The 23667-nt window shown below is 35.9% G+C and overlaps 1 protein-coding gene across 2 annotated transcripts in view; it reads left to right on the top strand.

Annotated features, from left to right (window-relative positions):
* The window catches only part of LOC133580422 (protocadherin-15-like), an 888230-nt gene that overhangs the window by 228269 nt on the left and 636294 nt on the right, over positions 1-23667 (top strand). For both annotated transcript variants that reach the window (XM_061934831.1, XM_061934743.1), the window contains one exon: positions 16114-16232. In XM_061934831.1, the coding sequence (XP_061790815.1) occupies positions 16142-16232 (91 nt within the window). In that variant the 5' untranslated portion in view covers positions 16114-16141. The remainder of the gene's footprint in view (positions 1-16113; positions 16233-23667) is intronic.

The raw sequence follows: 23667 nt of genomic DNA, 5'->3' as shown, positions 1-23667 counted from the left end.
GCTTTTTGACGTTTATTCAATGTATTGATTTGACCATTGAAATTTGGTCCATCCCCAACCAATATTCTACAACGTTGAAACAACATGCTTTTTGACAACGTTTATTCAATGCCAGGTTGTGACGCTGATTTGAACATTGAATTTTGGTCTTTTCCCAACCAATATTCTACAACTCAAACATAACGTTGAAACAACATGCTTTTTGATGGATTTGACCATTTCATTTTGGTCATTTCCCAACCAATATTCTACAACTCAAATATAATATGCTTTTTGATAACGTTTATTCAATGTTGGGTTCTGACCTTGATTTGACCGTTGAAATTTGGTCATTTCCCAACCAATATTCTACAACGTTGAAACAACATGCTTTTTGACAACGTTTATTCAATGCCAGGTTGTGACGCTGATTTGACCATTGAATTTTGGTCTTTTCCCAACCAATATTCTACAACTCAAACATAACGTTGAAACAACATGCTTTTTTGATGACGTTTAATCAATGTTGGGTTCTGACCTTGATTTGACCATTGGAATTTGGTCATTTCCCAACCAATATTCTACAACACAAATAGAATATGCTTTTTGACAACGTTTATTCAACGTTGGGTTCTGACCTTGATTTAACCATTGAAATTTGGTCATTTCCCAACCAATATTCTACAACGTTGAAACAACATGCTTTTTGACAACGTTTATTCAATGCCAGGTTGTGACGCTGATTTGACCATTGAATTTTGGTCTTTTCCCAACCAATATTCTACAACTCAAACATAACGTTGAAACAACATGCTTTTTTGATGACGTTTAATCAATGTTGGGTTCTGACCTTGATTTGACCATTGGAATTTGGTCATTTCCCAACCAATATTCTACAACACAAATATAATGTGCTTTTTGACAACGTTTATTCAATGTTGGGTTCTGAACTTGATTTGACTGTTGAAATTTGGTCATTTCCCAACCAATATTCTACAACGTTGAAACAACATGCTTTTTGATAACGTTTATTCAATGTTGGGTTGTGACTCTGATTTGACCATTGAAACTTGACCGTTTCCCAACCAATATTCTACAACACAAATACAACGTTGAAACAACATGCTTTTTGACAACGTTTATTCAATGCCAGGTTGTGACGCTGATTTGACCATTGAATTTTGGTCATTTCCCAACCAATATTCTACAACACAAATATAATATGCTTTTTGATAACGTTTATTCAATGTTGGGTTCTGACCTTGATTTAACCATTGAAATTTGGTCATTTCCCAACCAATATTCTACAACGTTGAAACAACATGCTTTTTGACAACGTTTATTCAATGCCAGGTTGTGACGCTGATTTGACCATTGAATTTTGGTCTTTTCCCAACCAATATTCTACAACTCAAACATAACGTTGAAACAACATGCTTTTTTGATGACGTTTAATCAATGTTGGGTTCTGACCTTGATTTGACCATTGGAATTTGGTCATTTCCCAACCAATATTCTACAACGTTGAAACAACATGCTTTTTGATAACGTTTATTCAATGTTGGGTTGTGACTCTGATTTGACCATTGAAACTTGACCGTTTCCCAACCAATATTCTACAACACAAATACAACGTTGAAACAACATGCTTTTTGACAACGTTTATTCAATGCCAGGTTGTGACGCTGATTTGACCATTGAATTTTGGTCATTTCCCAACCAATATTCTACAACTCAAACATAACGTTGAAACAACATGCTTTTTGGCGATGTTTATTCAATTTTGGGTTCTGACCTTGACTGGACCATTGAAATGTGGTCATTTCCCAACCAATATTCTACAAGACAAATAGAATATGCTTTTTGACAATGTGTATTCAATGTTGGGTTCTGACCTTTGTTTGACCATTGAAGTTTGGTAATTTCCCAAACAATTTTCTACAACTCAAACATAACGTTGAAACAACATGCGTTTTGGCGTTGTTTATTCAATGTTGGGTTCTGACCTCGATTTGACCGGTGAAATGTGGTCATTTCCCAACCAATGTTCTACAACACAAATACGTTGATACAACATGCTTTTTGACAACGTTTAATCAATGATTTGACCATTGAATTTTGGTCATTTCCCAACCAATATTTTACAACACAAATACGTTGAAACATGCTTTTTGACAACGTTTATTCAACGTCAGGTGATGCCATTGATTTGACATTGAATTTTGGCCATTTCCCAACCAACAACGTGGATCCAACGTTAGACATCAACGTTGTCTCAGTATACAAATACAACTATTTTACAACGTCCATTTTAAATGTATGTATAATCAACGTATCAATGTGAGGTGCTTGCCGGGTAATTTTATTTTCAGACCGGCCAACGCAAAAAGCGGCAGAAAAAAAATTACACTCGCCAAGTTATTGTGTAACGGGGTCACACATCACGACATTGTGAGGATTTTGAGACCACGTTACCGTGGTAATTTCACTGGATCTGCGTCGATCCGTCACATTTTACGTCGGGTTGTGTTTCCTTGGTTGGTGTTGATTTCCTGTCAGCGCTCTTATTGCGGTTCCATTTCCTGCTCGGCTTCCTGAGTGCGGTTTCCCCTCACTTGCCGCTGATTGGCAGCCTGGCCACACCGGTTGTCAGTCAGCTGGCTGCTATTTATGCCTGCCTCGCCCTCCAGTCAGGGCTCGGTGATTGGTTTCCTGGTATCCTGTCTCCTGTTATCCTATTAAATTCATGTTTTCCTGCATCTTGGGGTTCACCACCAACAGATTATGACATGATCGAGCCTTTTCTAACAGTCCACACGACAAAGTCATACAACTATGTATGATTCGTGGTGATATCGCATTGGATCAATATTGGTATTGGCCAATACTCAAGGCTCCAAAATTGATATTGTACAAAAACATTTGTATTGGGAAACTCCCAATACAAAACTGCTAACTTCATAGACATGAAGGGCTTCTTGTTTCTGTCCTTGTCAAAAGGGATTATTTCAAAGTGATTACATGAATATAACTGTTGTGATTCAGGAGGTTCCCATGGTTCAAATATTTATTAAAAGACCCTCTCATTGTTTGTGTACGACTTAGCAGTCGTCCTAGTGAGTCGTGCGTGTGAACTGTGGCTAACAAGGCAGATTCATGTGGAAAACTGTAATCCCACGAGTGTGCTGCACTTTAGGCCGCCATCACAGGCACGCCGATTCAGGCGCCGCCAGTTACGGAAGGCGGGAAAGGAAAATTGGTTCTACCTGCTGTGTGCTCGCCAGAAGTTGGGGAAGGTTTCACAGACTGTAAACTTTGAGCGAATGTGAACAGCGTGACACTTTTTCACACTGGCGGCCTCGAACATTGCAGCTGTAACAGCTGCTGGTGTGACTTTGGACGCCATTTTGGTGTGTTTCTGTACTTTGATCCGGAATTTGCTGACCTGTCTCCACTCAAGATGATCTCCTGCTGGCCCCACTATTGACTGGACTGTCACTATTATGTTAGATCCACTATGGACTGCACTCTCACATTATTATGTTAGATCCACTATGGACTGGACTCCCACACTATTATGTTAGATTCACTATGGACTGGACTCTAACAATATAATGTTAGATCCACTATGGACTGGACTCTCACACTATTATGTTAGATCCACTATGGACTGCCCTCTCACATTATTATGTTAGATCCACTATGGACTGGACTCTCACAATATAATGTTAGATCCACTATGGACTGGACTCTCAGACTATTATGTTAGATCCACTATGGACTGGACTCTAACAATATAATGTTAGATCCACTATGGACTGGACTCTCACACTATTATGTTAGATCCACTGTGGACTGGACTCTCACACTATTATGTTAGATCCACTATGGACTGGACTCTCACAATATAATGCTAGCTCCACTATGGACTGGACTCTCAGACTATTATGTTAGATCCACTATGGACTGGACTTTCACAATATTATGTTAACTCCACTATGGACTGGACTCTCAGACTATTATGTTAGATCCACTATGGACTGGACTTTCACAATATTATGTTAGATCCACTATGGACTGGACTCTCACAATATAATGCTAGCTCCACTATGGACTGGACTCTCAGACTATTATGTTAGATCCACTATGGACTGGACTTTCACAATATTATGTTAGCTCCACTATGGACTGGACTCTCAGACTATTATGTTAGATCCACTATGGACTGGACTTTCACAATATTATGTTAGATCCACTATGGACTGAAATCTCACACTAGTATGTAAGATCTACTATGGACTGGACTCTCACTATTATGTTAGATCCACTATGGACTGGACTCTCACAATATTATGTTAGATCCACTATGGACTGGACTCTCACTATAATGTTAGATCCACTATGGACTGGACTCCCACACTATTATGTTAGATCCACTATGGACTGGACTCTAACAATATAATGTTAGATCCACTATGGACTGGACTCTCACACTATTATGTTAGATCCACTATGGACTGGACTCTCACTATTATGTTAGATCCACTATGGACTGGACTGGACTCTCACACTATTATGTTAGATCCACTATGGACTGGACTCTCACACTATTATGTTAGACCCACTATGGACTGAACTCCCACACTATTATGTTAGATTCACTATGGACTGGACTCTCACAATATTATGTTAGATCCACTATGGACTGAAATCTCACACTAGTATGTAAGATCTACTATGGACTGGACTCTCACTATTATGTTAGATCCACTATGGACTGGACTCTCACAATATTATGTTAGATCCACTATGGACTGAAATCTCACACTAGTATGTAAGATCTACTATGGACTGGACTCTCACTATTATGTTAGATCCACTATGGACTGGACTCTCACAATATTATGTTAGATCCACTATGGACTGGACTCTCACTATAATGTTAGATCCACTATGGACTGGACTCCCACACTATTATGTTAGATCCACTATGGACTGGACTCTAACAATATAATGTTAGATCCACTATGGACTGGACTCTCACACTATTATGTTAGATCCACTATGGACTGGACTCTCACTATTATGTTAGATCCACTATGGACTGGACTGGACTCTCACACTATTATGTTAGATCCACTATGGACTGGACTCTCACACTATTATGTTAGACCCACTATGGACTGAACTCCCACACTATTATGTTAGATTCACTATGGACTGGACTCTCACAATATTATGTTAGATCCACTATGGACTGAAATCTCACACTAGTATGTAAGATCTACTATGGACTGGACTCTCACTATTATGTTAGATCCACTATGGACTGGACTCTCACAATATTATGTTAGATCCACTATGGACTGGACTCTCACTATAATGTTAGATCCACTATGGACTGGACTCCCACACTATTATGTTAGATCCACTATGGACTGGACTCTCACACTATTATGTTAGATCCACTATGGACTGGACTCTCACACTATTATGTTAGACCCACTATGGACTGGACTCTCAGACTATTATGTTAGATCCACTATGGACTGGACTTTCACAATATTATGTTAGATCCACTATGGACTGAAATCTCACACTAGTATGTAAGATCTACTATGGACTGGACTCTCACTATTATGTTAGATCCACTATGGACTGGACTCTCACAATATTATGTTAGATCCACTATGGACTGGACTCTCACTATAATGTTAGATCCACTATGGACTGGACTCCCACACTATTATGTTAGATCCACTATGGACTGGACTCTAACAATATAATGTTAGATCCACTATGGACTGGACTCTCACACTATTATGTTAGATCCACTATGGACTGGACTCTCACTATTATGTTAGATCCACTATGGACTGGACTGGACTCTCACACTATTATGTTAGATCCACTATGGACTGGACTCTCACACTATTATGTTAGATCCACTATGGACTGGACTCTCACTATTATGTTAGATCCACTATGGACTGGACTCTCACACTATTATGTTAGATCCACTATGGACTGGACTCTCACACTATTATGTTAGATCCACTATGGACTGGACTCTCACACTATTATGTTTGATCCACTATGGACTAGACTTTCACAGTATTATGTTTGATCCACTATGGACTGGACTCTCATAATATTATGTTAGATCCACCATGGACTGGACTTTCACACTATTATGTTAGATCCACTATGGACTGGACTCTCACTATAATGTTAGATCCACTATGGACTGGACTCCCACACTATTATGTTAGATCCACTATGGACTGGACTCTAACAATATAATGTTAGATCCACTATGGACTGGACTCTCACACTATTATGTTAGATCCACTATGGACTGGACTCTCACTATTATGTTAGATCCACTATGGACTGGACTGGACTCTCACACTATTATGTTAGATCCACTATGGACTGGACTCTCACACTATTATGTTAGACCCACTATGGACTGAACTCCCACACTATTATGTTAGATTCACTATGGACTGGACTCTCACAATATTATGTTAGATCCACTATGGACTGAAATCTCACACTAGTATGTAAGATCTACTATGGACTGGACTCTCACTATTATGTTAGATCCACTATGGACTGGACTCTCACAATATTATGTTAGATCCACTATGGACTGGACTCTCACTATAATGTTAGATCCACTATGGACTGGACTCCCACACTATTATGTTAGATCCACTATGGACTGGACTCTCACACTATTATGTTAGATCCACTATGGACTGGACTCTCACACTATTATGTTAGATCCATTATGGACTGGACTCTCACAATATTATGTTAAATCCACTATGGACTGGACTCTCACACTATTATGTTAAATCCACTATGGACTGGACTCCCACACTATTATGTTAGATCCACTATGGACTGGACTCTCACACTATTATGTTAGATCCACTATGGACTGGACTCTCACAATATAATGTTAGATCCACTATGGACTGGATTCTCACACTATTATGTTAGATCCACTATGGACTGGACTCTCACAATATAATGTTAGATCCACTATGGACTGGACTCTCACACTATTATGTTAGATCCACTATGGACTGGACTCTCACACTATTATGTTAGATCCACTATGGACTGGACTCTCACATTATTATGTTAGATCCACTATGGACTGGACTCTCACACTATTATGTTAGATGCACTATGGACTGGACTCTCACTATTATGTTAGATCCACTATGGACTGGACTCTCACACTATAATGTTAGATCCACTATGGACTGGACTCACACTATAATGTTAGATCCACTATGGACTGGACTCACACTATTATGTTAGATCCACTATGGACTGGACTCTCACAATATTATGTTAGATCCACTGCGTTAAGTTTTTCCTTGCCCTGATATGGGCTCTGAACCGAGGATGTCGTTGTGGCTTGTGCAGCCCTTTGAGACACTTGTTATTTAGGGCTATATAAATAAACATTGATTGATTGATTGATTGAATTTGTGTGACTTCTGATGTCAGCAGTGTTCCCAAGTACTCCTCATGAGAACCTCGTAGCATACCATTGGTAAGGGTAGAGTCAAAACTAGGTTTTCACTGGTAACTTGTCTCAAAAAGCCAGTCAAAAACTAAATCGTAGGGGAAGAATAAATAAATCCAATCAATCCCTTTCAGACACCCAAATACCGTATTTTCCGGACCATAGGGCGCACCGGATTAAAAGGTGCACTGCCGATGAGCGGGTCTACTCAGGTCTATTTACATATAAGGCGCATTTTATGTTTGTTTTTTTCTAAATGTAAAAGACTTCCTTGTGGTCTACATCTTCTTCTTCTCTCATGTAACGTCAGATGTCCAACTCGGTGTCGCATAGCCAAACCCGCATCTCTGGTCCTAGGTCAGGGGTCGGCAACCCGCGGCTCCGGAGCCGCATGCGGCTCTTTGACCACTCTGATGCGGCTCAGCTGCATTCTTGCCAACCCTCCCGATTTTTCCGGGAGACTTCCGGATTTCACTGCCTCTCCCAGGGCAAACATTCTCAGATTTTCACCCCGGACAACAAAATTGAGGGCGTGCCGTGATGGCACTGCATTTTGCGTCCTCTACAACCTGTCGTCGCGTCCGCTTTTTCACCTAAGAAACAGCGTGCCGGCCCAGTCACATTTTATATGCGGCGTCTGCTCACACACTAAGTGACTTCAAGGCATACTTGTTCAACAGCCATACAGATCACACTGACGGTGGCCGTATAAACAACTATAACACTCTTACTAATATGCGCCACACTGTGAACTGTTGCGTTTTGTACCAGTTGTTCCTCCCAGGGAATTCAAGTCACAATTCGCTCCCAAGTTCTTTCCGACACTTAAAGCTGAGTTGAAAAACCACCAGAGACAGAATAGGTATTTTGTTGTATATTCTCAAAGCTTTGCCAATATACATTTTTGATTGAGACCAGTCTAACCCTAGAACATTCTCTCGCGCCTCCCAAAATGGTCTGTCTTCCCGATCCCACCACCCTCTCTCTCGTCCCATCTCTGTAGCCAAAACAAAATGCTAGTCTAAACACATTCCAAAGAACTCAAGGTTATCACACATAGTATACTTGCTGACAGAGCATCAAGAGAATAAATGGAAAACCCGAGCTGTTTTCAAATATGACAAAGAAATGGAAGAAGTACAACTTAAATTCGGATATATGTAAATATCTGCCTCCGACAGAACCCACACCAAACAAGAATGACAAACACATTTCGGGAGAACATCCACACCGTAACACAACATAAACACAACAGAACAAATACCCAGAATCCCATGCATCCCTAACTCTTCCGGGCTACATTACACACCCTGCTACCACCAAACCCCGCCCACCTCAATCTACGCACGGGGGGTGTGTGGGGGGGCAGGGTTGGGGTGGCGGGCTTTGGTGGTAGCGGGGGTGTATAAAGTAGCCCGGAAGAGTTAGGGATGCATGGGATTCTGGGTATTTGTTCTGTTGCGTTACGGTGCGGATGTTCTCCTGAAATGTGTTTGTCATTCTTGTTTGGTGTGGGTTCACAGTGTGTCGCATATTAGTAAGAGTAATAAAGTTGTTTATATCGCCACCCTCAGTGTGATCTGTATGGCTGTTAACCAAGTATGCATGCATTCACTTATGTGTGTCTGCAGAAGCCTCATATAACACGTAACTGGGCTGGCAAGCTGTTTGTTCAAGCTGTAGAGGGCGCTAAAGGTAGTGACATCACGGCACGCCCTTATTATTGTTGTTTGGGTGAAAATCAGCATACATTCGAGAGAACAGTTTCCTTGAAATTCGGGAGTCTACCGGAAAAATCGGGAGGGTTGGCAAGTGTGATGCTGTCAAGTGCCCTTCATATAAAACTTGCGGGCCGCACTAACATTACATTTCCATATTAAGGTGCGGGCCACGTGTCTGAGACCCCTGGTTTATACATAGCAAAGCAAAAAAAAACTTTGTATGTAGTGTTATTTCATTTTAAATTTCAAAAGAGTTTTGTGGCTCCCATTGTTTTCTTTAATTTGTGGAAACGGGTCAAAATGGCTCTTTGAGTGGTAAAGGTTGCCGACCCCTGTCCTAGGTGGAAGAGGCTGGCTTCCGAGGGCGGTCCATATAAGGGGCAGATGTTGATTATATGGTTGGCGGTGTAGCGTGCAAGGACGGGAGTGGAAGAAGTGTCAAAAGATGGCGCTAACTGTTTTATTGACATTCAGACTTGACTTCAATCAATAACGGAGCAGCATCTCCTCACCCGGAAACAACAACACCGAAAATGTGTCCCGTTAAAAATCGTCCGACCGGAACTCTCCAATTACTAAAGTTCCTTGGGTGAATAATTATAGTCACTACACCGGTATGTTTTAGCGCTTTCATGGCGAGTTTACTGACAGATATAAGTAAGAACTTTACACTACTTTATATTAGAAATGGCAACATTGGAGGATGAATGTCCCATAACAAGAAGATAGAGGAAAAGAAGAAGCTTATCGACTATGGAATCGTTACGGACTACAAAGGCGGACCTGCGCAAATTTTCACAACTTAAGCAGATCCCAAATACAGATCAGCAGGTGCCAGAAGGTACGGAACGTTTCTTTTGCATAATATTGCGAAACAAAACGGCAGATAATATGTCTTACCTTATACACACACCATAATGATACTCCTATGTTGAAGCACAGTACAATCCATCAAGCGGTGTGGCTTCATAGCTTACCAAAGTCCTACTAAAACTTGTTGATAGATTTTTGAGTGCGGTGTGTAATGTTCTACATTTCCAATGCAACATATAACATTTTGGTGTTGTTTACTTGAGTCATATTGATGTCTACACATACTTCTTATGTGTGACTGCCATCATAGTGCAGTCTACACATATCTCTTATGTGTGACTGCCATCATAGTGCAGTCTACACGTATCTCTTATGTGTGACTGCCATCATATTCCAGTCTACACGTATCTCTTATGCACAACTGCCATCATATTACAGTCGACACGTATATATTATGCGCGACTGCCATCATATTGCAGTCTACACGTATCTCTTATGTGTGACTGCCATCATATTCCAGTCTACATGTATCTCTTATGCGCAACTGCCGTCATAGTGCAGTCTACACGTATCTCTTAAGTGTGACTGCCATCATAGTGCAGTCTATACATATCTCTTATGTGTGACTGCCATCATCTTGCAGTCTACACGTATCTCTTGTGTGACTGCCATTATAGTGCAGTTTAGTCATATCTCTTATGCTCGACTGCCATCATATTCCAATCTACACGTATCTCTTATGTGTGACTGCCATCATATTGCAGTCGACACATATATCTTATGCGCGACTGCCATCATATTGCAGTCTACACATATCTCTTATGTGTGACTGCCATTATAGGGCAGTCTACACATATCTCTTATGTGTGACTGCCATCATATTGCAGTCTACACATATCTCTTATGTGTGACTGCCATCATAGTGTAGTCTACATCATATTCCAGTCTACACATATCTCTTATGTGTGACTTCCATCATATTTCAGTCTACACATATCTCTTTTGTGCGAATGCCATCATATTGCAGTCTACACGTATCTCTTATGTGTGACTGCCATCATATTCCAGTCTACACGTATCTCTTATGTGCAACTGCCATCATAGTGCAGTCTACACGTATCTCTTAAGTGTGACTGCCATCATAGTGCAGTCTATACATATCTCTTATGTGTGACTGCCATCATATTGCAGTCTACACGACGGCGTGGCGCAGTGGGAAAATGGCCGTGCGTGACCCGAGGGGCCCTGGTTCAATCCCCACCTAGTACCAACCTCGTCATGTCCGTTGTGTCCTGAGCAAGACACTTCACCCTTGCTCCTGATGGCTGCTGGTTAGCGCCTTGCATGGCAGCTCCCTCCATCAGTGTGTGAATGTGTGTGTGAATGGGTAAATGTGGAAGTAGTGTCAAAGCGCTTTGAGTACCTTGAAGGTAGAAAAGCGCTATACAAGTACAACCCATTTATCATTTATTTATCTTGTGTGACTGCCATTATAGTGCAGTCTACTCAAATCTCTTATGCTCAACTGCCATCATATTCCAATCTACACGTATCTCTTATGTGTGACTGCCATCATAGTGCAGTCTACACATTTCTCTTATGCGCGACTGCCATCATATTCCAGTCTACACGTATCTCTTATGCGCGACTGCCATCACATTGCAGTCTACACGTATCTCTTATGTGTGACTGCCATCATAGTGCAGTCAACACGTATCTCTTATGTGAGACTGCCATTATAGGGCAGTCTACACATATCCCTTATGTGTGACTGCCATCATATTCCAGTCTGCACATATCTCTTATGCACGACTGCCATCATATTGCAGTCGACACGTATCTCTTATGCGCGACTGCCATCATATTGCAGTCTACACGTATCTCTTATGTGTGACTTCCATCATATTTCAGTCTACACATATCTCTTTTGCGCGACTGCCATCATATTGCAGTCTACACGTATCTCTTATGCGCAACTGCCATCATAGTGCAGTCTACACGTATCTCTTAAGTGTGACTGCCATCATAGTGCAGTCTATACATATCTCTTATGTGTGACTGCCATCATCTTGCAGTCTACACATATCTCTTATGTGTGACTACCATCATATTGCAGTCTACACGTATCTCTTGTGTGACTGCCATTATAGTGCAGTCTACTCATATCTCTTATGCTCGACTGCCATCATATTCCAATCTACACGTATCTCTTATGTGTGACTGCCATCATATTCCAGTCTACACGTATCTCTTATGTGTGACTGCCATCATATTCCAGTCTACACGTATCTCTTTTGCGCGATTGCCATCATAGTGCAGTCTACATGCATCTCTTTTGTGTGACTGCCATCATAGTGCCGTCTACACATTTCTCTTATGTGTGACTGCCATCATAGTGCAGTCTACACATATATCTTATGCGCGACTACCATCATATTCCAGTCTACACGTATCTCTTATGCGCGACTGCCATCACATTGCAGTCTACACGTATCTCTTATGTGTGACTGCCATTCTAGTGCAGTCTACACATATCTCTTATGTGTGACTGCCATCATATTCCAGTCTACACGTATCTCTTATGTGTGACTGCCATCATATTCCAAACTACACATATCTTTTATACTCGACTGCCATTATTTTGCAGTCTACACGTATTTCTTGTGTGACTGCCATCATATTGCAGTCTACAGGTATCTCTTATGTGTGACTGCCATCATATTGCAGTCTACACGTATCTCTTATGTGCGACTGCCATCATACTGCAGTCTACACTTATCTCTTATGCGCGACTGCCATCATATTGCAGTCTACACATATCTCTTATGTGTGACTGCCATCTACTGGTCACACTCCACACACCATGGACCAAATAAAATAGTTTTGAGTTTGGTAAGCACAACCAGAATTATTCCGTACATTAGGTGCAGCGGGTCATAAGGTGCAATGTCGAGTTTTGAAATGAAATGATTTTAAGTGCGCCTTATAGTCCGAAAAATACGCTATATTAAAGTACTATAAGGCGGTGATTCTCAAATTGTGGTACGCAGGCTCCATCTAGTGGTACGCCAAATATTATTTTCCTGTGTACTGTTCAAACTGTGTAATGTTACAGTGGTCAAAATATTGATTAATTATTATTATTGGGGACGGCGTAGCGTAGTTGGGTGAGTGGACATGCCAGCAAACTTAGGGTTCCTGGTTCGATTCCCACCTGCTACCAACCTCGTCACGTCCGTCGTGTCCTTGGGCAAGACACTTCAACCTTGCTCCTGATTGTGGTTAGGGCCTTGCATGGCAAGTGTGTGAATGTGTGTGTGAATGGGTGAATGTGGAAATAGTGTCAAAGCGCTTGAAAATAGAAAAGCACTATACAAGTATTCAACATATTTGTTAAATATAGTAATGTGACACAGCAGGAAATAGTTACAATCGTAAAAAAAGCAGGAAATAGTTACAATCGTAAAAAAATGTAAATCTAAGACTTCAACTGATTGTAACGGAATTGATATGGAAACGATAAAAAAGGTTTTTGAAGAGATCTCAGGACCATTAATGTATATTAGTAACCTATCATTTCAAACAGGTACATTTCCAAACAAAATGAAAATAGCTAAAGTTGCACCAATTTACAAGACTGGCGACAAACATCAATTTACAAACTATAGACCTGTTTCCTTACTTCCACAATTTTCTAAAATCATTGAAAAACTGTTCAATAACAGATTAGAGAGTTTCATAAATAAAAATAGAATACTCGAAGAAAATCAATATGGATACAGAGCTAATGTTTCAACTTCGATGGCTTTAATTGAAATTACAGAAGAAATGACCAATGCTATAGATAATAAAAAATGTGCGGCAGCAGTTTTTATGGATCTAACTAAAGCATTTGACACAATTAATCACAATATTTTAATCAAAAAACTAGAACGATATGGCATCAGAGGGTTAGTCTTAAACTGGATAAGAAGTTATCTAATGAACAGGAAACAATACGTGAAGCTAGGCGAACACACCTCTACAACGCTAAATATATCCTGTGGTGTACCTCAGGGATCAATACTAGAACCTAAATTATTCAATCTATATATAAATGACATTTGTAAAGTTACAAAAGATTTAAAGTTAGTATTATTTGCGGGGCTTCACGGTGGCAGAGGGGTTAGTGCATCTGCCTCACAATACGAAGGTCCTGAGTAGTCTTGGGTTCAATCCCGGGCTCGGGATCTTTCTGTGTGGAGTTTGCATGTTCTCCCCGTGACTGCGTGGGTTCCCTCCGGGTACTCCGGCTTCCTCCCACCTCCAAAGACATGCACCTGGGGATAGGTTGATTGGCAACACTAAATTGGCCCTAGTGTGTGAATGTGAGTGTGAATGTTGTCTGTCTATCTGTGTTGGCCCTGCGATGAGGTGGCGACTTGTCCAGGGTGTACCCCGCCTTCCGCCCGATTGTAGCTGAGATAGGCTCCAGCGCCCCCCGCGACCCCAAAGGGAATAAGCGGTAGAAAATGGATGGATGGATGGATGGATTATTTGCGGATGATACAACAGCGTTTTGTTCAGGAGAGAACACACAGAAGATACTACAAATAATAACAGAAGAAATTAACAAATTAAAAAGATGGTTCGACAAAAACAGACTATCGTTGAATCTCAGTAAAACTAAAATAATGCTATTTGGTAACAGTAGAAGAGAAAGTAAAACACAAATACAAATAGATGGAATAGAAATTGAAAGAGTAAATGAAACCAAATTTCTTGGTATAATGATTGATGATAAATTGAACTGGAAATCTCACGTAAAAAATATACAACATAAAGTAGCAAGAAACACGTCAATAATGAATAAAGCAAAACATGTCCTAGACAAAAAATCACTTCATATTCTCTACTGCTCACTAGTGTTACCATATCTGAGTTACTGTGTAGAAGTATGGGGAAACAATTACAAAAGTACACTTCATTCATTAACGGTGTTACAAAAAAGATCAGTTAGAATAATACATAATGTTGGATATAGAGAACACACAAATCCTTTATTTATTGAATCAAAGATACTGAAATTCTACGACATAGTGAATTTGCAAACAGCTAAAATGATACACAAAGCAAACTATAACCTGCTACCCAAGAATATACAACAATTCTTCTCAACAAAAGAGGAGAAATATAATCTTAGAGAGAAATGTAATTTAAAACATTTGTATGCACGTACAACGCTTAAGACCTTCAGTATATCAGTATGTGGAATTAAATTATGGAATGGATTAAGCAAAGCAATCAAACAATGTACTAATATGATCCACTTCAAGAAACTCTTCAAACTTAAAGTGTTTACAAAGTATAAAGAAGAAGAACCATGATAAACATTCTGAATTTATTTAACTCATCCATTCTTTCATTCTTTCACTCACAAACTAATCTTACTTATCTCAACGTATGAAATGTAACTTACTTCACCAATTATTATTTATTTACTTATTTTTATTGTGATTACTTATGGAGTATATTGTGAATAAATTGAGAACAGGAAGTGAACAAAAGTTTTAGCAAGTGTTATGTAAAAGAAAAGGGGTAGGATTAAATAAGCTCTGCTTCTTCCTACTCCTTTTCGAACATGTTGAATAGAGGAACTGGAGATTGTGATGTATCATGTTGTATGATTGCATGTTCGAAATAAACTCAAACTCAACTCAAATAAAACCTCTATCTTGATTTTTTTTAATGAATACTCGGGTCTACTTGCACTATTTTAATGAGGTCATGATGGCGGTACTTGGAGAGCCAAATTTTGCCTGAGGTGAGTGAAAAAAGGTTTGAGAACCACCGCTCTAAGGGATGGAAACTCGTATGTCATATGTTTGATTTATTGATTTGTTTTCTTTTGTTTCACCTACTTTCATTTTGCTTCAAACCAAAAAAGGACAGCTGACTGATTGAGAGGCGTTTGTGTGTTTGGTTCCGAGTGTGTTTTCTCAGCATTTGTAATGAAAACTGAAATGATACAAATCCTTGTTTCTTTTTTTCTTTCTTTTTTTGTGTGTGCAGGTTGGCAGGCAATAAGGCTTGACAGAAGATGCGACGGGGCCGGTGTTTTATCAGATGGCTGGGGACAGGAATGGCCTTCGTCTATTTGCTAAACGTGGTCTGGGGCCAGGACACAGACGGTAAGAGCAGAGTGTCATGTCAGAAAGTGTCCATACGGATGCTGTTTGGAGGCGATGAAGGGATGATTGTATGTGCCCATTGACGTTTGTACAAAGGAGCAGCAGGAACAAACATTGTTGAAAACATCGACTGTTTTCAAACTTCTATTCAAGTGTGACAAAATCCTCAACAGTCCTAATCTTATCACAACTACACTTTTGTATTTGCAAAGTATCATCAAATTATGACAGTTTTCAAGTAAAAATGATGTTTTTCCTCCTAAGACTGAAACTATGCTTGTGAAATTAGGTTTATTCATTCCATTATCACATGTATTCAAGTTTTTCTCATACTATTATGATTTTTCCCCCCCATTCTTTTATAAACATTTTAGTACCGATTCAACTTTTTCTGTGGTACTGTAGGGATATTTTTCAGAACTATTATGTTTTTCCCAACTTCCACAATTTTATTCTCTTAGTAGCATACACATTTTACGTAATATTACGTCTCTAATCTTGCGATTTTACAACTTTTCTTGTATTCTTGTAAGATGCCAACTTTTTATTTGCACTGTTACAATCTATTTCACACATTTGCTGTGACATTACTTTTTATCCTATAATATTATCTTTATTCTTCTAAAATATATAGATTTTCTTCTACTATGGTTTTACTTTTGTAATAGCATTACAAATAGCATTACTATTTTATTTTTTTATTTTTTTTATTAATCACGACTCAATTATTGCACTTAAATGACTTTATTCCTGTGGCAAGTTGGTTCTCATATTAAGACTTTGTTTTCTCATAAAATTTGGACTTTTTCTTGGATTATTTCCAACTTTAAAAAAAAAATGTTTTACACAATTACAAAAAAACATATATATTTTTATCGCAATATACCTTTTTTCTTAGGCTGTCACAACTTTATTCTTGTAATGTTTGGACTTTTGTTTAATAATGTTCAAACTTTTTTCCTCGCAGTATAACACATAGTTTTTTTAATTTCTTTTTTTCTTGACTGATTTTAGCACTTTTCTTCCAAAATTAACTTATTTAAATTTTCTTTCATTTATTTTCTCATAAAATGTTTACTTTTTCTTGGATTATTTCCAACTTTAAAAAAAATAATAATAATTTACACAATTTCAAAAAACATGTTTTTCTTTCGCAATACACCTTTTTTCTTATGCTCTCACAACTTTATTCTTGTAATGTTTGGACTTTTATTTAATAATGTTCAAACTTTTTTCCTCGCAGTATTACACATAGTTTTTTTATTTATTTATTTTTTTTTCTTGACTGATTTTAGCACTTTTCTTCCAAAATTAACTTATTGAAATTTTCTTTCATTTATTTTTTTCATTGTTTTCTCAAAAATGTTTTACTTTTTCTTGGATTATTTCCAACTTTAAAAAAAAATGTTTTACACAATTACAAAAAAACATATATTTTTTTATCGCAATATACTTTTTTTCTTAGGCTGTCACAACTTTATTCTTGTAATGTTTGGACTTTTATTTAATAATGTTCAAACTTTTTTCCTCGCAGTATTACACATAGTTTTTTAAATTTTTTATTTATTTTTTTTCTTGACTGATTTTAGCATTTTTCTTCCAAAATTAACTTATTGAAATTTTCTTTCATTTATTTTTTTCATTGTTTTCTCAAAAATGTTTTACTTTTTCTTGGATTATTTCCAACTTTAAAAAAAAATCTTTTACACAATTACAAAAAAACATATATTTTTTTATCGCAATATACTTTTTTTCTTAGGCTGTCACAACTTTATTCTTGTAATGTTTGGACTTTTATTTAATAATGTTCAAACTTTTTTCCTCGCAGTATTACACATAGTTTTTTTTAATTTTTTTTTTATTTTTTTTCTTGACTGATTTTAGCATTTTTCTTCCAAAATTAACTTATTGAAATTTTCTTTCATTTATTTTTTTCATTGTTTTCTCAATTTTGTTTTTTACTTTTTCTTGGATTATTTCCAACTTTAAAAAAAAATGTTTTACACAATTACAAAAAAACATATATTTTTTTATCGCAATATACCTTTTTTCTTAGGCTGTCACAACTTTATTCTTGTAATGTTTGGACTTTTATTTAATAATGTTCAAACTTTTTTCCTCGCAGTATTACACATAGTTTTTTTTATTTTTATTTTTTTTATTTTTTTTATTGACTGATTTTAGCACTTTTCTTCCAAAATTAACTTATTTAGATTTTCTTTCATTTATTTTTTTCATTGTTTTCTCAATTTTTTTTTACTTTTTCTTGGATTATTTCCAACTTTAAAAAAAAATGTTTTACACAATTACAAAAAAACATATTTTTTTTTATCGCAATATACCTTTTTTCTTAGGCTGTCACAACTTTATTCTTGTAATGTTTGGACTTTTATTTAATAATGTTCAAACTTTTTTCCTCGCAGTATAACACATAGTTTTTTTTTTTGTTTTGTTTTTTTTCTTGACTAATTTTAGCACTTTTCTTCCAAAATTAACTTATTGAAATTTTCTTTCATTTATTTTTTTCATTGTTTTCTCAAAAATGTTTTACTTTTTCTTGGATTATTTCCAACTTTAAAAAAAAAAGTTTGACACAATTACAAAAAAACATATATTTTTTTATCGCAATATACCTTTTTTCTTAGGCTGTCACAACTTTATTCTTGTAATGTTTGGACTTTTATTTAATAATGTTCAAACTTTTTTCCTCGCTGTATTACACATAGTTTTTTTAATTCTTTTTTTTTTTCTTGACTGATTTTAGCACTTTTCTTCCAAAATTAACTTATTGAAATTTTCTTTCATTTATTTTTTTCATTGTTTTCTCATAAAATTTTTACTTTTTCTTGGATTATTTCCAACTTAAAAAAAAATAAAAATTTACACAATTACAAAAAACGTGTTTTTTTTCCGCAATACACTTTTTTTTTTATGCTCTCACAACTTTATTCTTGTAATGTTTGGACTTATGTTTTTTTTTCTTTTTTTTTTTTTCTTGACTGATTTTAGCACATTTCTTCCAAAATTAACTTATATTAATCTTTTTCTGTATGAATACTACGTATCCCATAGTGCAGCTGTTCCTATAACCTTACATTTATAGTTTTATCTATTCTGTTTGTTTTTGTGTTAATTATTGTGGCAAAATTCAGATGTAATCCTATTTCAAACATTTTTATTGTAGTTATTTTACTTTGTCATTTTGTGGTACCACCCCTAATACTGCAAAGTTGTTTCAAAGTGTTTGCAAAAAAACATTAAAAAAAACAAAAAAACAAAACCTGCTTCTTTATAATACAGGAAGTGTGAATTATATAGTAAGGTTAAGAGCAAGTGAAAGATGAAATTAATATTATGAAGTATTGTGACATGACAGTGTGACGCTCATATCAACTAAGTACATGTTGGTGTGAAATTGTGCTTCAGCTGCTATTTCATGCTTTTTATGCTGCCTGACAGGAAACCTTTTTTCTGTAGTACTGTAGGGATATTTTTCCAAACTATTATGACTGTTATGGTTTTCCCAATTACTGCAATTTTATTTAATGTTTGTATCTTAGTAGCATGTACTTTTTACGTATTATTACTTCTCTAATCTTGTGATTTTACAACTTTTTACTCGCACTATTACAGCCTTGCTGTGACATGACTTTTTTCCTATAATATCATATCTTTATTCTTCTAAAATGTATTGTTTTTCTCCTATTATGATTTTTTTTTTGTAATAGTATTACAATTTTTTTAAATTTGTTTTTAAGTAATGACGATTCTTTTCTTGCATTTGAATGACTTTATTCCTGTAGCAAGTTTTTTCTCATATTATTATTATGTATTCTCTTAAAATTTGGACTTTTTTTTTTTGTTTGTTTTTGGTTTTTTTACACAATTACAAGAAAAAAAAATGTTTTTATCGCAAAACACCTTTTTTCTCATGCTCTCACAACTTTATTCTTGTAATGTTTGGAATTGTATTTAATAATGTTCTAACTTTTTTTCTTGCACACGTTTTTTTTTTTAATTTTTTTTTTTTTTTCTTGACTGATTTTAGCACTTTTCTTCTAAAATGAACTTCTTTTAATCTTCTTTCATAACATAAAACCATTTTTATTGTGACTTTATCCTATATAAATACTACTTATCCCATAGTGCGGCTGTTCCTATAAAGTTATATTTACAGTTTTATTTATTCTGTTTTATTTTTTTTATTATTCTGACAAAATTCAGATGTAATCCTATTTAAAACATTTTTTTTACACAATTACAAAACACATTTATTTTTTTAATCGCAATCCACCCTTTTTTCTTATGCTCTCACAACTTTATTCTTGTATTGTTTGGACTTTTATTTAATAATGTTCCAACTTTTTTCCTCGGACTATTACATTTTTTATTTTTTTTTTATTTTTTTCCTGACTGATTTTAGCACTTTTCTTCTAAAATCAACTTTTTTTAATCTTCTTTCATAACATAAAACTATTCTTATTGTGACTTTATCCTGTATAAATACTAATTATCCCATAGTGTGGCTGTTCCGATAACGTTATATTTATAGTTTTATTTATTCAGTTTTTTTGTTTTTATTCTGGCAAAATTCAGATGTAATCCTATTTAAAACATGTTTATTGTAGTTATTTTACTTTGTCATTTTGTGGTACTACCCCTAATACTGCAGAGTGTTTGCAACAAAAACATTATTTAGTTTAGTTTTTTTGGGGTTGCAACTCAATAAAACAACCATTTTTGGAGGCCAACCTCAGTAAGGTTAAGCAAGTGAAATATAAAATGAATATTTTGACTTATTGTGACACGACAATGTGACGCTCATATCAACTTTTCCTCCACTAAGCACATGTTGGTGTGAAATTGTGCTTCGGCTGCTATTTCATGCTTTTTATGCTGCCTGACAGGAAACCTTTTTTCTGCAGTACTGTCGGGATATTTTTCCAAACTATTATGACTGTTATGGTTTTCCCAATAACTGCAATTTTATTACACGTTTGTATCTTAGTAGCATGCCCTTTTACGTGATATTACTTCTCTAATCTTGTGATTTTACAACTTTTTACTCGCACTGTTACAGCCTTGCTGTGACATGACTGTTTTCCTATAATATCATATCTTTATTCTTCTAAAATGTATTGTTTTTCTCCTATCATGATTTTTTTTTTGTAATAGCATTACAATTTTTTTAAATTTGTTTTTAAGCAATGACAATTATTTTCTTTCACTTGAATGACTTTATTCCTGTAGCAAGTTTGTTCTCATATTATTACTATGTATTGTCTTAAAATTTGGACTTTTTGTTTTGTTTTTTTGTTGTTGTTTTTTTACACAATTACAAGAAAAATACATTTTGTTTTTATCGCAAAACCCCTTTTTTCTCATGCTCTCACAACTTCAGTCTTGTAATGTTTGGACTTTTGTTTAATAAAGTTCCAACTTTTTTCCTTGCACTATTACACATTTTTTTGTGTTTCTTTTTTGACTGATTTTAGCACTTTTCTTCTAAAATGAACTTATTTTCATAACATAAAACCATTTTTATTGTGACAAAATACATTTTGTTTTTATCGCAAAACACCTTTTTTCTCATGCTCTCACAACTTTATTCTTGTAATGTTTGAAATTGTATTTAATAATGTTCTAACTTTTTTTCTTGCACACTTTTTTTTAAAATGTATTTATTTATTTATTTTTTTCTTGACTGATTTTTAGCACTTTTCTTCTAACAATTACTTCTTTTAATCTTCTTTCATAACATAAAAAAAATGTTTTGTTATATTGTGACTTTTTGTGTACAAATACTACTTATCCCATAGTGTGCCTGTTCCTATAACCTTATATTTATAGTTTTATTTATTCTGTTTTATTTTTTTTATTATTCTGGCAAAATTCAGACATAATACTATTTAAAACATTTTTTTTTACACAATTACCAAATAACTTTTTTTTTTTAATCGCAATCCACCCTTTTTTCTAATGCTCTCACAACTTTATTCTTGTATTGTTTGGACTTTTATTTAATAATGTTCCAACTTTTTTCCCCGCACTATTACACTTTTTTTCTTGCACACTTTTTATTTTTATTTTAATTTTTTTAATTTTTTTTTTTTTCATGACTGATTTTAGCACTTTTCTTTTATTGTGACTTTATCCTGTATAGTGCAGCTGTTCCTATAATGTTATATTTATAGTTTTATTTATTCCGTTTTTTTATTCTTTTATTCAGTCAAAATTCAGATGTAATCCTATTTTAGATTTTTTTATTGTAGTTATTTTACTTTGTCATTTTGTGGTATTACCCCTAATACTGCAAAGTTGTTTCAAAGTGTTTGCAGGAAAAACATTAAAAAAAAAAAAAAAAAAAAAAAAAAAAAAAAAATCCTGCTTCTTTATAATTACAGGAAGGATGAATATTTTGACTTATTGTGACACGACAGTGTGACGCTCATATCAACTTTTCCTCCACTAAGCACATGTTGGTGTGAAATTGTGCTTCAGCTGCTATTTCATGCTTTTTATGCTGCCTGACAGGAAACCCCAGCACATATGCAAATGACAACATATTTACTGATAAATTGTCTGCACTGGCGTTACTGGATCCTGCTGAAAGAGACAACATTATTAGATGCGAGGCGGCGGGCAAACGTGACGTCACAAATACACTAACTATTTGCACCATGTGGTGACATTTCCAGCTCCCCCACACTTTTATGGTTTGGCCCACAGTGGGCGCCTCCTGCTCTTATTAGGTCAGAGCAAGCGATGGTGTTATGGGCCTGCGTGAGCTCTTTAGTTCCACCCAGGGATGATCTGGGTTTGAGCTGGGATTCTTCACCTCCCCCTCAACATGGCAAGCCCTCATCTTCTCCCTTGTAAATCCCCTTCCTTCATGGCCCACCTCAAGGCACCTTTAGCCTTTTCGCTGCGTCTAATTCCACACCTGAAGTGAACATGCTTAAACGGTATATGTAATTAATTTATAAACCGAGACACATTTTTAATTGTATTTCTATTCTCTATGGCTGTGACATAAACTGCCATACATAAGTGGTGGGTTAATTAATCTATTTTTAATTCATACTTGCTCGAGCACAACAATCTTTAGATAGGTAGATAGTACTTTATTGATTCCCTCAGGAAAATTAAAATTCCAAGAGCAGTGTACAGAATTGACATCAAATTTAAAAAGTAAAAAGTAAATAATGGAGGTATAAATGGAAACAAAATAGAAACAATATTACAATAAGAATAAATATAAAAAGCAACAATGAGAATAAAAATATAACATTAAAATAAGAATATAACAAGAGAAACTATTCAATAAATAAATAATAATAAATAAATAATAAATTCAATTAAAAAAAAAAAAAAATTTTTCAGATTGTAATTATGGCGAGGCACATAACATAAATAAATTATAAATGGGTTGTAC

Source organism: Nerophis lumbriciformis, linkage group LG02 (genome assembly GCF_033978685.3).
Source record: "Nerophis lumbriciformis linkage group LG02, RoL_Nlum_v2.1, whole genome shotgun sequence".
Classification (NCBI taxonomy): domain Eukaryota; kingdom Metazoa; phylum Chordata; class Actinopteri; order Syngnathiformes; family Syngnathidae; genus Nerophis; species Nerophis lumbriciformis.
Note: the sequence above shows the minus strand (reverse complement) of the source record. Positions and strands in the feature narration are given on the sequence as shown.